Consider the following 15661-nt stretch of genomic DNA (forward strand, 5'->3'; position numbering starts at 1 on the left):
CAGCCCCATGTCTTACCTTGCAACTCTGACAATTGCACGGTGCGCGGGAAAGGCTATAAACCAGGAAGGAGAACCTATTTATAATAATAATGTTGGTGACAAAACATTCCTTGGAACACATGATTTGTGTTTTCAGAGGGTGGATGGACTAGAATAGTATCACAATCACAAAAGTTAGAAGCTGGAGTAGGCCACAAGGCCCTTCAAGCCTGCCCCGCCATTCAATATGATCATGGCTGATCTATGCCGACCTCAACTCCTTTTCTGTGCCATTTCCCCATAGCCCTCTATTCCTCCTATCAAATATTTATCTACCTCCACTTCAAATACTTCTATTGATCCAGCCTCCACCACCCTCCAAGGCAGAGTGTTCCAGAGATTCGTCACCCTCTAAAAATACATTTCTACACACCTCAGTTTTAAATAACCCGCCCTTCATCTTGTACCTATGTCCCCTTGTTCGAGACTCTCCCACTAGTGAAAACATCACACCATCTATCCTGTCAAGCCCCCTTAACATCTTGTATGTTTGAATAAGGTCACCCCCACTCTTCTAAACTCCAAGGAATACAGTCCCAGACTATTTAGTTTCTCTTTATAAGACAACCCTCTCATCCTAGGAATTAGCTTGGTGAATCTCCTTTGGATTGCCTCCAATATTACTATATCCTTTTTTAGGTAAGGGGACCAAACCTACACAGTATTCCAGATGAGGCCTCACCAACACCCTGTACCATTGCAACAGAACCTCCCAATTTTTAAACTCCAGCCCCTTTGCAATAAAGGCTAAAATGCTGTTTGCTTTCTTGACTACTTGTTGCAGCTGCCAGTTAGCATTTTGTGATTCATGTGCAAGAACACCTAGATCCCTCTGTACTTCACTCACCTACAGTCTCTCTCCATTTAGATAATCTGCCTTTTGGTTCCTCCTACCAAAGAGCATGACCTCACACTTCCCTACATTAAACTCCATTTTTCAGGTTTTTGACCAGCCATCCAATCTATTTTATGTCTCATGGCAAAATCACAATATTCTCATCACAACATGCTCTTCCACCTATTTTCATATCATTGGCAAATTTGAAACCCTTACTTGCTGTTCCTTCCTCCAGGTCATTAATGTATATAGTGAACAATTGCCAAACAAGTACTGATCCCTGCATATACATTACTAAATGGCCATAGGTGTGGCTATGACCATACTGTTTTATCCACATGCGCTTCCAGCAGAAAAAAGCCTTGCATGCACTCGCCAACTGAGAGATATTCATTTGTGTGAATGTTTCCTAACAAAAAACCCTACCATTCAATGAAGTAAAAGTAAAGTAAAGTCACCATAGTCCCAGATGACTGTAGGCTGCTTTCTCCTTTGAGGGGGGAGAGCTGACTGATGGTGATTTAACCTGAGGAAGGTTGAGAAGGCGGGCCTTCATGAAAAACCTCAGTCGGTATGGGAATTGAATCCGCACTGCTGGCTTCGCTCTGCATCACGAGCAGTTTGGGAGCCGGTTTAGCTCACATGGCTGGACAGCTGGTTCTGGGGACATGGGATCAAATCCACCACAACAACTGATGGAATTTAAATTTAATTAATAAATCTGAAATAAATCATTGTTCATCTGGTTCACTGATGTCCTTTAGAGAAGAAAATCTGCTGTCCCTGCCAGGTCTAGCCGACATGTGACTCCAGACCCACAGCAATGTGGTTGATTCTTAACTGCCCTCTGAAATGGCCTAGCAAGTCACTCACTCGGTTCAAGGGCAACTGGGCAACAAATACAACCCTTATCAGCAACACCAAGTCCCATGAAGGAATTAGTGTAATGTTAACTGGTAGCATAATTGAACAACACAGGATATGTGTGCGGGATTTCAATGAAAACTCACAACTCACTAATTTTATTCATATCGAATTCTAGTCGTTCCTAGACTGCTAATGTATCCACCATTATGCCCGATAGTTAGGAATGTACTCTTCCAGGGTGCCATGTGGTGCAGTGGTTAGCACTGGGATTGCGCTGCTAAGGACCCGGGTTCGAATTCTGACCCTGGGTCACTGTCTGTGTGGAGTTTGCACATTCTCCCCTTGCCTGTGTGGGTTTCACCCCCACTACCCAAAGATGTACAGGGTAGGTGAATTGGCCATGCTAAATTGCCCCTTAATTGGAAAAAAATAATTGGGTACTCTAAATTTAAGGTATGTACTCTTCCTGTGGAACTTTTGAACAAATTCAGTAATCTCTGCAAATTCGGAATTGATAAATTTCAATGATCGTGCGCCTGTTGAACTGATGTCATGACCTATAAACTAACCAGAACAAAGTGTATTTTCCACATGGTGCTTGGCTCTTATTACACCTGGGTTCAGGAATACACAGCTGAGGACTGGATGAGATGAGCTCCTATTCTCGGTGTCACCAACAGATGTGCAGGATCTCAGTACTTCCCCTTGACAGAATTATCTTCTCACTGGGCATTTGGTGAACCTCGCAGATCAGGAGAGGAACAAAGCTTGATCAGAATAAACTTGAACAAACTGCATTCATTTCTGCAAAGTGATTACCTAGCAGATGTTAATAATGAGTGAGCCCTGATTATTTCAGTTGCGACAACTGATAAGGAAGGAAAAACGGCAGGCACGGATTGAACGCACACATGTTCAGAAGGGGGTAAAAGTCGATAAAACTGGACTGTAATACCAAGCTTGGGGAGGGGCTAGGCTTGATTTCATTCATTCACCGAGAGCACAGCATGTTGTTTGGGGTGGCACGGTAGCACAGTGGTTAGCACTGTAGCTTCACAGTTCCAGGATCCCAGGTTCGATTCCCAGCTTGGGTCAACTGTCTGCGTGGAGTCTGCACGTTCTCCCCATGTCTGCGCGTGGGTTTCCTCCGGGTGCTCCGGTTTCCTCCCACATGTCCTGAAAGATGTGCTGTTAGGTGATTTGGACATTCTGAATTCTCCCTCCATATACCTGATCAAGCGCCATAATTTGGCGACTAGGGGATTTTCACAGTAATTTCATTGCAGTGATAATGTAAGCCCACTTGTGACAATAAAGATTATTATTATCCTGTTCAAAAATCATTCAATATATTTTTTTAAAATTTAGAATATCCAACTCATTTTTTTCCAATTAAGGGGCAATTTAGTGTGGCCAATCCACCTATCCTGCACATCTTTGGGTTGTGGGGGCGAAACCCACGCAGACACGGGGAGAATGTGCAAACTCCTCACAGACAGTGACCCAGGGCCGAGATTCGAACCCGGGTCCTCAGCGCCGTAGGCAGCAATGCTAACCACTGTGCCACCGTGCCGCCCCAAAATCATTCAATATTGATGAATTTCATAGAATCTTTTTTAGATTCACAGGGCCGTGTGAATTGATACCTTTCATTCCCTCCTAATGTAAGTGGCATCTTTCTTGGGATTCTTCGTGTGGAATTTGCATTCCTGTTTCAATATCCACACGAACAGAGTTGCGATCACTTGTGTTTTGGCTTCTCACCCAAGAAATTAAACTTGAGATAATTCAATTTCCTGATGGCTTCGCCACTTAAGACGGCGAGTAACTGACCGACATATCTAGGCCGATCTAGTCTTGTTGAATTAGCTGATCTTGATTAGTTGGTATCATTGTTCCTTATGTTGGCGGGGGTAAATCAGCCATCAGTTCTGCTCCGCATTTGGACACGATTTAATAGAGCTCAGCAGTGATGACTCCCACAGTTGAGTGTTCTGCTGACTGTTCTACTGCTGAGATTCTTGCACGAAGGATGGTCACTTGACGTAGTCCCTGAAGATGCCCAACATTTGTGGGCTATTGCAACAGGGCAAGTCAGGAAAGGAGATAGTTGTCGGAATAAGGATAAACAATGTGAATTCAATCCAGTGTCTAAATTTAAATTTACCTTGCATGGTGCCCAATATCATGTGATGACTAACTTGAATGTGTTCATTTTGTTTAGGTTACCTTGTGTACTTCATGAGACCAATGACTCTTCACCGGACAGTATCTCCAACAGAGCCCACACCCAGGTAAAGAAAGTTGCATGCATCATCAGAGAGTTTAAATTGGGATTGTTTTCTTCAAGGTACTTTGCAGATCCAATGTGCGTGTCAGTTTTGGGTGGCAAAAAAGAATCTCACGGCATTTTAAGATTGTTTTACTGCTGTAACCAAATATTGGGGTTATTTGGATGTTCTGCTTTCTCCACATTACTGAATGTGAGTGAAAGATTACACTGTTTCCCGGGGTGGGGCAAGGTTCTCACTGTGTTGTCAGCTAATCCAATTACTTTATCTCCAGTCTCTCCCAAATTTGTGTTGTTGCCACAGTCTGCTGAGACTTGAATGGTGTAATTTATTAATATTCATACAGGCCATGGCTGATCACAACCTTGTATTGTGTATTTAGATCTCTATCGGCACTCTCTGCCTATCACAGTGGAGGAATCACTCCAATGAAGATCCGTACAGAATCACAGAGTAACTTGCGGCTATACAGTGGAAGCCCAACCCGCAGTGAAAAGGAGCCGGTCTCCATTAGCTCCTTTTATTACAAGGAGCGAGTGAGTATAGTGCACTGTACCTGTGACCAGCTGCACAATCCATTACCTACCGCCTCTATCCCAGGCACCAGTTTGTCCAATGTCACTTGAACGCAAATAATTAATTGCATTTTTGTCAGAATTTCCCACATTTCTGCAAAGAGTGGAAAGTATCGGGCATTTACTGATTTAAAACTTTCCATGTCCTGTGGCTGAATTCTGTGCTGCAGTGCGTGGTCACTTTGCCTCACCGGGTCATTTTGCACATTCTCCAAAGAATTGGTAGAGTAATGGCCTTATGTTTTCTTCCTGTCGTCCATTTCTGAAGTCCCAGCTAGCCAGTTGCCAGACAAGGGCATCAGTGAGGTCATTAAACCAGATTGGAGAAAGAAAGAAAGATGTGATGGGACGTGTAAAAACACAAACAATTGATTTAACAAAATATAGAGTACTGAATTTAATGCGACACAATCAGAAAGAAAGGCTTAATTTTCTTTGTATTTTAAAGTTCTGACTTTCTGTTGATAGCCAGCCATTGATCTGTCCCCTGTGTGTATGTGTTCAGTTTATTTTTAACAGGTTAAATAATGAACAGCTACTTTGGTCAGGGAGACATCAGCTCCAAAGAACAAGCATCCTATCGCAGATGGGGACTCTTTATTTATGAGGCTTGTCTTTTTGATTGAAATCTGATGCGCACCTGGCAACACTACCCCCACCTACTGGAAACTCTATTATGTTTGACATCTCTTGTCTGTTAAAATGACACTGGGATCAGCTTTAGATCTTTTCACCTTTCTTGCAGAATTTGTATTTTTGCTGCAGTTTGGCTCGTATCACCAATGCTTGCATTAACTTAGTCTCATGTATTTGATAGGTCCTGACCCAATGCTGTATCTTTGCTGTGACAACAGATAGAACATAGAACAGTACAGCACAGAACAGGCCTTTCGGCCCTCGATGTTGTGCCGAGCAATGATCACCCTACTCAAACCCACGTATCCACCCTATACCCGTAACCCAACAACCCCCCCCCCCTTAACCTTACTATTAGGACACTATGGGCAATTTAGCATGGCCAATCCACCTAACCCGCACATCTTTGGACTGTGGGAGGAAACCGGAGCACCCGGAGGAAACCCACGCACACACGGGGAGGACGTGCAGACTCCGCACAGACAGTGACCCAGCCGGGAATCAAACCTGGGACCCTGGAGCTGTGAAGCATTTATGCTAACCACCATGCTACCGTGCTGCCCACTAGACCTGTTTGGGAGGATGGATAGGGGTGGGGATATATGGCATGGCGATTATAGCCCCTTTTCCTCTCTCCATTAACAGTGCCATTATGAAGCGCCACCCCCAATGGTACTCACTTTACTGCTGCTGGGTTGACATCTGCTTCATATGGGATGCTTTTGTTTTGGAGTCCTTTACACTCTTCCCTGCACTCCCAACTTGTGCATCTGCAGATGATACAGCGCAAGCAGGCAGTAGTGATCTGCCGAAGGATTCTGTGCTCAGTTCTCCATGCCTTGCAATCTTGTGCTTTGCTCTCCAGTTGCTCAAAGTAGATCATTGCTTATTGGAAACGAAAATGAGCCAGTAAGACTCGGGAAAAGAACACATGATTTCCCATTGTCTTCCTCGTGCATACTTAAAGGAAATGCAAGTCCTTTTCCTGAGAGATCCTCCGCCTGTAAGCAGTCATTTTCCTTCGAGGTTCTAGCTCTCCTGCCGTCATCAAAAATTAGTTGGTTCTGCTATCAGCCAAAGCTCGTAACCCTGAGCATATCACCCCATGTGCTATTTTCAGAATAGTTGTTTGGATTCTGGTGATAATCTGCAGATCTGACTTTAGTGAGCAGTTCAGAAAATTAATTTTAGAATGCGATAGTGTATGATTACTGGCTGTGAATGCGGCACTAGAGGTGGCTACCTGAGGAACTGCAGAGGTTTCCACGACTGAGGACGTGCTGAGTTTATAAGTAGAGAAGTAATCAATGTGCTAATTTTCATATTGAGAGTCTTTAGTTACCTTCTCTGTTCTCCATTCTCTTTCTTACCAAATTTTGATATCTGACTGTGGGTGATTAGTTTTAATTGTCCCAAACAGTTCTGATGTTTTAGGATCTTACTGTGCGATGAGAGAACCAGCAGAATATTCAGGACACGACTGCCTTACAGGGTTTATAAAGAACCATAAGCATCCTGTGCTAAAAGATAGTGCCAATTAAATTATCCCCCTTTCATGCTTTTCCCCCCTGATCTTCCGAGACATTTTCCCTATGTAGGCACCTTATTCCATTAAACAAAAATGGCCACAGAAACTGGGTGAAAAGGGCTGAAAGAACAGTACCCTAGCAGGAACCACCTCGTGAACGTCATCCCCCTACATAACACCACTGGAAGTCTGCACCAATTAAATTTGAGAAGTGTGTGACAGGCAAGGAGCGAGTGAGGGCGATGCAGTACATGGGGTCACTGAGGAAGGTTGGGTGTGTGGAACTAAAATACTAAATACTTGGCACGTATGCTGTTGGTTCATGTTTTTCACACAACAATGCAGACGTTCACCTTTCCTGTGTTTATCTGTCTCTTGGAATATTTTAGTGGTGGATGAGAATGATCTGCCTCAGCCTTGTGATAGGACAGGGGCTTGAAAAGTAATACAATTACTTGGCATAGTTGCTGAAGCTGTTTGTCTTGCACTCATCAGGGCAAACACAAGAATGGCAGGTTTCAAATAACTACAACAATTTGTACCACAGGAGAAAAGGGTGGTATAAATTGTCATTATTTGAAATTTATCCTGATGAGTGCAAGATGAAAAGCTTCCAGCAACATGTCTCCCTTTTTAGCCATTAAAAGTAATAATTGACTGACAAGCCTGTCCCCAGGTTTGTTACAGGTTTCTGTCCGCAGTTACATACAGCTTGGGTCCTGACTGTCTATAGAATAGATATGGAAATGTAGAGCTCTTTTCAACAAGCTTCTCACTTGAGTGTCTGCGAATGAAGTTTATCTTTTCTGTGCATGTTATTTTATTTTGGATCTTTGTGTGCTTTTTGTTTTCTGTTGTGATTTGATCTATTTTTGTTTTCTTGGTGTTTCTTCTTTTTTTGGTGTTGTTCATACTTGCAGATGTCTCCTCTCTCCGCCCGGCGGCGCTGGTCCATTCAAGCCGTTAATGAGTTCCCGGTACTGTGCACATTACCCATCCTGCATTGGTGCCCTTGTGTCTCTGGGATGGCCAGATACCCTGCATCAGTAACAAGCCCTTCAACACCATTCAGCCCCATTAACAAATGGACCTCCATTCACCGTTTTAATTTGGTTCAACTTCTAAAGTCACTGGCCCATGCTTGGGACGGGGCAGCAAGTTTCATGAGCATAAGCAACTCTCGACCTCATAGAGACCCCTTCCTCATAAATGAGCACAAACAATGAATATTCTGTAAGAAGGGGGCTCGCATCTGACATCCAGGCTTGAGTTACTGCCATCGGAGTCATTCATAGGCTTTGGGCAGGAACCCAGGCTGAAATGTAATTTCAAGGTTTGCTGAGCACAATTGTAACAGCTCAGCTTCTACCCAGGTTAAGATCACCAAATTCAGTACAATCAGAAATTCCTAGTCTATATGAATTATTATTATTTTGATCGATCTAAGATAGGGTGCAGCTGGCCATCTCACACCCTTTGGGCAGTTCAAAGCAGTCCCTGCTGTCCACATGAATGTTACTTTATGCAATTTTAATTTCACTAGATGGTTACTAATGGCTATGCAACTCCGCACAATGTGCATGCTACTGACCGGGAGCTGGGCTTGAATATATGTGCAACTTTTTAATGTTGTTTCATTCACAAATTACAGGAGCATTTCTGTGCCGTGTTAATCCAGATGACTAGGTTACTCCATGCGCCTCAGTAAGCAATTAAGTTTGGCTTGCAAGACAACCTTTCATTCTCTTTGCTTCTGTGTGTGACAGCTCCCATGAGCCTTGCACATGTGTTCCAATAGAATTTATTAGTGGCTAAAATGACAGTCAATAGTTTACATGCAGTAGTTGGCATGACCAGTGTTTCATTCACTGCACTGTGAAAAATGGGCTGCCTTTGCACTTATCAGATCACTGTAGAAAATGGGTAGATATCATAGAATCCCTACAGTGCAGGAGGAGGTCATTCGGCCCATCAAGTCTGAACCGACCCTCCAAAAGAACACCCTACCCTTACCCCTTACCTCCATCTAACCTGTAGACACTAAGGGCAGTTTAGCATGGCTAATCCACCTTACCTGCACCTTTGGATTGTGGGAGAAAACCAGAGCAGCCGGAGGAAACCCACGCAGACATGGGGAGAACGTGCAAACTCCACAGTCACCCAAGGGCAGAATTGAATCTGGGTCCCTGATGCTGTGAACAGCAGTGCTAATAACTGCCATTGTGCCACCCATTGTTGTGTGCATTGTTCTGCTAATGTTGCTAATGCTTTACTTAAGAAAGCACAGAGCTTTGCTCCATGAAACTTTTTAATACAGTTAGAAGAAACTGGTGCATTTTCTACTCCAGTCCAGCCTGTTAGTTTCTGTGCTTCTGAGGATATCTGCTAGACAGACTGAGATGACTGGGTACCTCTGTTGAAGGGACAGTCTCGATGCCAATTAGTGTTCTTGGTAGACACTGATAGGGTTTTTCGTAAGTTGGGTAGTATACTTGTGCTGGGATGGTGAAATATCTTCTCTGCAGCATGTAGTACCAGTGTGGTAGGTTGGGAGATCAGCACAATTTCTGGAGTTTCAGACCTGTTTGGTAATTTTGCCAAATCTGTGTTAACACTTGCAGAAATCCTGTTAATCTACACATCTCTGTAAATAGTAACTTTTTTTCTCCACTTTGGCAGTCTCTACAGTTCTCAAATTAGTTTGTAAAGATCATCACACCCTTGCAGGTACTATCCATTTGGCCAGGCCACATGAAATAAAGCTGCCATGAGCCAACCTGGACTGACAGTAATGACTTCATAAATGTTTCATATATTGTAGCAACGAACCTGTTGTGATGTACATTTTGTTGTCTTCCTTACATAGAACCTATGCATGGAAGTGAGCTAACTCCCCGATCATTGCTATTTTCTCATAAACTGTGAGCCGAGCAGTCAGTCCTACTTCAGCAAGTGGTTGCTGAAACAGTGATGATTCCCTCATGAACTGCATTGTAGAGCACCATTGGTAAAAAAACAAACTTGGTGACAGTGAATAATTGATCAAATATGAACTTGTGTTTATATAGTGTTTTTCATGACCACTGGGCTTCTCAAAGTGTTTTACAACCAAGTAAGTAGTTTTGAAGTGTAGCCACTGTTCTAATGTCAGAAATGCGGCATCCAGTTTGCACACCGCAAGCTTCACAAACAGCAATGTGATAATGAACACACAATCTAATTTTGTGATGTTGATTGAGGGATAAATAATTACTTTGGAGGGTCTGAATGGGCCTTAATTTCGGCTTCTCTCACTTCTGATGGGGAAGTTTTGTTTTCAAGTCGCACTCCAATGACTTAAGCACGTAATTAAATCTGCTTTATTCTATTACTGAGGGGAGTGCAGCATTGTGAGAGATGCAGAAGAGATGTTAACTAAAGTTTTGTCTACAGCTCATGTTGGATTAAAAACATCTATGGCACTAAGAACAGAGGAACTCTTCCTGGTATCCTGGCCAGTATTTATCCTTCAACCAGTGTCACTAAAACACATTACCTGGTCATTATCTTGACAGTACTGTAACACTTGAGAAGTACTTTGACATTGTGTTTTTGGACGTCTTGAGATTGTGGAGGACACTATATAAATCCAATTTTTCCCCATTATATTTCTTGTTCAGAAACCTTTACATTAATCCACACCACATTTGCATAACCATGGCCGTAGAATTCCTACAGAGCAGAACAAAGAAAAGTACAGCCCAGGAATAGGCAATCGGCCCTCCAAGCCTGCGCAGACCATGCTGCCCGTCTAAACTAAAATCTTCTACACTTCTGTGGTCCATATCCCTCTATTCCCATCCTATTCATGTATTTGTCAAGATGCCCTTTAAACGTTACTAGAGTACCAGCTTCCACCACCACCTCCGGCAGCGAGTTCCAGGCACCCACTACCCTCTGTGTAAAAAAGTTACCTCGTACATCTCTAAACCTTGCCCCTCGCACCTTAAACCTATGCCCCTTAGTAATTGACCCCTCTACCCTGGGAAAATGCCGCTGCCTATCCACTCTTCCTATGCCCCTCATAATTTTGTAGATCTCTTACCAGGTCGTCCCTCAACCTCCTTTGTTCCAGTGAGAACAAACCAAGTTTATGCAACCTCCTCATAGCTATTGCCCTTCATACCAGGCAACATCCTGGTAAATCTCTTCTGCACCCTCTCTAAAGCCTCCACATCCTTCTGGTAGTATGGCGACCAGAATTGAACACAATACTCCAAGTGTGGCCAACTAAGGTTGTATACAGCTGCATCATGACTTGTCAATTTTTATACTCAAATGCACTGGCCAATGAAGGCAAGCATGCCGTTTGCCTTCTTGACTACCTTCTCCACCTGTGTTGCCCCTTTCAGTGACCTGTGGATCTGTAAACCTAGATCATTCTGACTGTCAATACTCTTGAGGGTTCTAACATTCGCTGTATATTCCCTACCTGTATTAGACCCTCCAAAATGCATTACCTCCCATTTGTCCGGATTAAACTCCATCTGCCATCTCTCCGTCCAAATCTCCAAAAGATCTAAATCCTGCTGTATCCTCTGACGGTCCTCATCGCTATCCGCAATTCCACCAACTTTTGTGTCTTCCGCAAACTTACTAATCAGACTAGTTACATTTTCCTCCAAATCATTTATATATACTACGAACAGTAAAGGTCCCAGCACTGAACCCTGCAGAACACCACTAGTCACAGCCCTCCAATCAGAAAAGCATCCTTCCATTGCTACTCTCTGCCTGCTATGCCCTCGCCAGAAGGAAGCCATTTGGCCCATCGAGTCTGCACCGACCCTTTGAAAGACCACCCTACCTAGGCCAACTTCCCGCCCATAACCCCACCTAATCTACACATCCTTGGACTCTAAGGGGCAATTTAGCATAGTCAATCCACCTAACCTGCACATATTTTGGACTGTGGGAGGAAACTGGAGCACCCGGAGGATGCACACGCAGACACCAGGAGGAAGTGCAAACTCGACACAGATAATCACCCAAGTCACCCAAGGTCGAAATTGAACCGGAGTTTCTGGTGCTGTGAGACAGCAGTGCTAACCATTGTGCCACCACATCCCTGCATTCCTCATTCCATATGTACTCATCAATGTAAGGTCTTGTAACAACCAGTGCACTTGCACAGATGCGCACCATTCCTGAATCTTCTCAATATCAACTTGTTTCTGTGTACACAATCGCTGTATCTTATTCCTTAAAAAACAGACTTCTCTCTCTATCATTTTGCTAGTAACCAGGATATATATTCCATCCCTGTGTCCTTTTAATCATAAGGACACACATTCCAACCCTTCATCCTCTTTCTAATAACTATTGTACACACCATTCCTACCTCCACCTCAATCAACATACACACCCCATCCCTACATCATCATCCTTAAAAACAATGCTGGTGCACACAATACATTCTCTTCCTAGCAGCGGAGCAATGTAGTTATTTTAATATAAAGACTGTCCCAAGAAGTTTCACAGAAAGCTGCGAGTAAAATGACAACCAAACCAAGGAAAGAGAGACCAGGAGGTAACTCAAAGGCTTGGTGAAGAGATGGGTTCTTTCATAGTTTTATCAGGAGCAATGTAAGTGTACGGTGGGAAGGCAGGGAGTTTTAAGGAGGGTAGTACAGAGAGTAGAACCGAGGTTAATGAAGACCCTGCTACCTATTGTTGAGCGAGAAGTAGGGGATGCTCAAGAGGCCAGTGTTAAAGGAACAAAAGAGTCATAATATAGGATTGAAGAACATTGTTGACATGGGATCATATGAGGCCCTGAGACATATCATGACTTGGATGATTTTAAATTTAAGATGCTGGCTTGGGAGAGTCCTATTGGTCATGACAGACAGAGAGAGACATCAGGTAAAGGATGATTGGGAATCAACATGGGACATGTACTAATAATCTTTATAATTTTAATTATTGTCACACGTAGACATACATTAACACTGAAAATCCCCTGATCGCCACACTCCGGCGCCTGTTTGGGTACACAGAGGGAGAATTCAGAATGTCCAATTCACCTAACAAGCACGTGTTTCAGGACTTGTGGGAGGAAACTGGAGCACACGGCGAAAACCAACGCAGACATGGGAAGAATGTGCAGACTCCGCACAGATAGTGACGGAAGCGGGAATTGAACCCGGGACCCGGAGCTGTGAAGCAACAGTACTAACCACTATGCCACCGTGCAACCCATGTGTGTTGTGTGTATGTTTTGAAATTTGTAGAGGAAAGGAGGTCAGCACAGAGATTGTTAGAATGATTGAGTCTGCAGGCATATATTCAGCGGAAAGAGAAGTAGAAGAAAGCAATGTTAGAGTTGACAGTAAGTAGTCTTTGTGAGAAGGAGGATATGGACTCTGAAACAAAGCTCAGGATTATGAGGAGATCAAGATTGCAAATTTCCAGGTTGAATCTGACGCCGCAGCTGGGCAAGGGAAGGGGAATTAAATGTTTTGTGTTGGAGTTAAAGACAATGGCTTCTTCCTGATTCTGCTCTGAAGGAAATAATGATTGGAATTTGAAGATCGAACAAGTGCAAAGACAGTTAAAGAAAGTGGTGAAAAATCAGTGACCCAGGCACAGTGTGCAAGTTTCTCTCATTATTGGATATTATGTCTCTCTTGGGTCTCATGCAGGTGAGGAGAGAAAGGGATAGATCCTTCAGCAACAAGATAACTAAGGAGCGGTGTTGGCAGGGAGTTGAGATTAGTAAAATGTCAGATGCTGAAGAAGAGGGCTGAAGTGTCACAGTCAGTCATGTACAGTGTCCTTTGTACACAGGCACACACTTCATCCTGCATCCTATTTCTGATAACCAGCATGCACAAAACCAACACTTCGCCCACCAGTATACACCAGTGCTTCCAATTCCTGATGAAGACAATGATCAAAACGCAACTGATGATACAAAACTCATGGTCAATATGCTGCTTTACATTGTATAACTGGCAGAGTATACAAAACACTACATGTAACCTGCAAGTTCATGTCTTTTAATGATAACAACTTATAAACTATACATGCCTATTCCACATCTTGAGATTAGGATTTCATTTCTTTAATAAGCTTTGTGCTTGATTTGTTTCCTTTTCAATGTCTTCCAGTGCTGTTACTTCAGTTTGATTGTGATTAGTTTGGATCACCGAGTGAGAGGTTGATTGCTGTATATGTGGTTTAAATAACTACAAACACTGTGCCAATATTAAGCTGTTAACTAGATTTTTGGTTTGCCATTGACCAGTTTGGACTGTTGTATACTTCAGGTAAACACTGTCAACAGCGAAATCTTTCTATTTGGCAGGTAGTTTGTGAGCTGTGTGTGTATAGACACTTCTGCATATGTCCTAATAATTCTGCAGGATGCATGGGATAATGGACCATTTAGTTTGTAGACTCTCCAGTGCTTAGTCTTCAGCTATGAGCCCTGGAACGGACACCGAAAATTCAAAGCAAGCCTTATGAGAGCACAGCAATGATTTCATTTGGGTCAGATGTGGAATTGTCTCCATAATTGTAAACCTTGTTAAATATGTCAGTGCAGCTAACTAAAGAACCCACAAAATCAAATCCCTAATATATGCGTGTTTAACTAAACTAGAGTAAAATAACTTGGTTCTCTCCCCTCAAAACTCGGCATTCTCTAATTTATGATAATTTTGCTTACATTGATAATTTTGCTTAAATTAGATCCGCTAGAATACCCCCCCCCCCCCCCCCCAAACAGAACTGACAGAGCAATAAAAACTAGGAAACTTTTCCTGTTCACAGAAATCGCGTCGATGGAAAGGAAAGCGAGAAGGCACGGACTCAAACAACCGCCCAATCAAAGCTGCAGGAAAAGTCATCATCCAAGACATCTCCTGCCTCCTTCCTGTGCACAAAGCACTGGGTGAATTGTACATGTGAGTGTTTGAGGCACATTCACCATTACATTGAATAGTAAATGGTGATGTGCAACTCAATTGTTCTTTAAACCTCCCCTCCCCGAAGCTTAGAGTATAAGAACAGAGAGGTTATGCTCGTACTGTATAAAACACTAGTTAGACTTCAAATAGAGTACTACGTACAGTTCTAAGGATGTGATTGAACAAGAGTAGCACGGTGGCGCAGTGGATAGCACTGCTGCCTCACGGCGCCGAGGTCCCAGGTTCAATCCCAGCTCTGGGTCACTGTCCGCGTCGAGTTTGCACATTTTCCCCGTACTTGCATGGGTTTCGCCCCCACAATCCAAAAGATGCACAGGATAGGTGGATTAGCCACGCTAAATTGCCCCTTAATTGGAAAAAAAAATGAATTGGGTACTCTAAATTTATTTTAAAATATATAAATTGAAGAAAAAAGGATGTGATTGAACTAGTTAGGGTACAAAGGAAATTTACAAAGACATTGCCTGGAATTGAGAATTTTATTTATGAGGAAACTTGACCATCTGTGGGGCAGCACTGTAGCACAAGTGGATAGCACTGTGGCTTCAAAGCGCAAGTGTCCCAGGTTTGATTCCCGGCTTGGGTCACTGTCTGTGCGGAGTCTGCACGTTCTCCCCGTGTCTGCGTGGGTTTTCTCCGGGTGCTTTGGTTTCCTCCCACAGACCAAAGACGTACAGGTTAGGTGGATTGGCCATGATAAATTGCCCTAAGTGACCAAATGGTTTAGGATGGGTTATTGGGTTATGGGAATAGGGTGGAAATGAGGGCTTAAGTGGGTCGGTGCAGACTCGATGGGCTGAATGGTCTCCTTCTGCACTGTATGTTCTATGTTGAAAGACCGGATGGTCTGGGGTTGTTTTCTTTGGATCAGAGGCTACTGACAGGAAGTTTTATTGAGGTAGAATTATGAAGAA

At 43.3% G+C, this 15661-nt stretch overlaps 1 protein-coding gene across 5 annotated transcripts in view; it reads left to right on the top strand.

The window, feature by feature from the left end:
* wdr59 (WD repeat domain 59) overlaps positions 1-15661 on the top strand; it is a 100178-nt gene that overhangs the window by 51583 nt on the left and 32934 nt on the right. For 3 of the 5 annotated variants that reach the window (XR_005461834.1, XM_038806983.1, XM_038806985.1), the window contains exons 17-20: positions 3969-4038; positions 4418-4571; positions 7695-7751; positions 14590-14723. Coding sequence is in view for 3 of the 5 variants with exons in the window: in XM_038806983.1 (XP_038662911.1) it covers positions 3969-4038; positions 4418-4571; positions 7695-7751; positions 14590-14723 (415 nt within the window). In the remaining 2 variants the exon portion in view is untranslated. The remainder of the gene's footprint in view (positions 1-3968; positions 4039-4417; positions 4572-7694; positions 7752-14589; positions 14724-15661) is intronic. The other 2 variants (XM_038806984.1, XR_005461835.1) reach the window with 2 other exon arrangements.

This window comes from Scyliorhinus canicula, chromosome 9, assembly GCF_902713615.1.
Source record: "Scyliorhinus canicula chromosome 9, sScyCan1.1, whole genome shotgun sequence".
Lineage (NCBI taxonomy): Eukaryota > Metazoa > Chordata > Chondrichthyes > Carcharhiniformes > Scyliorhinidae > Scyliorhinus > Scyliorhinus canicula.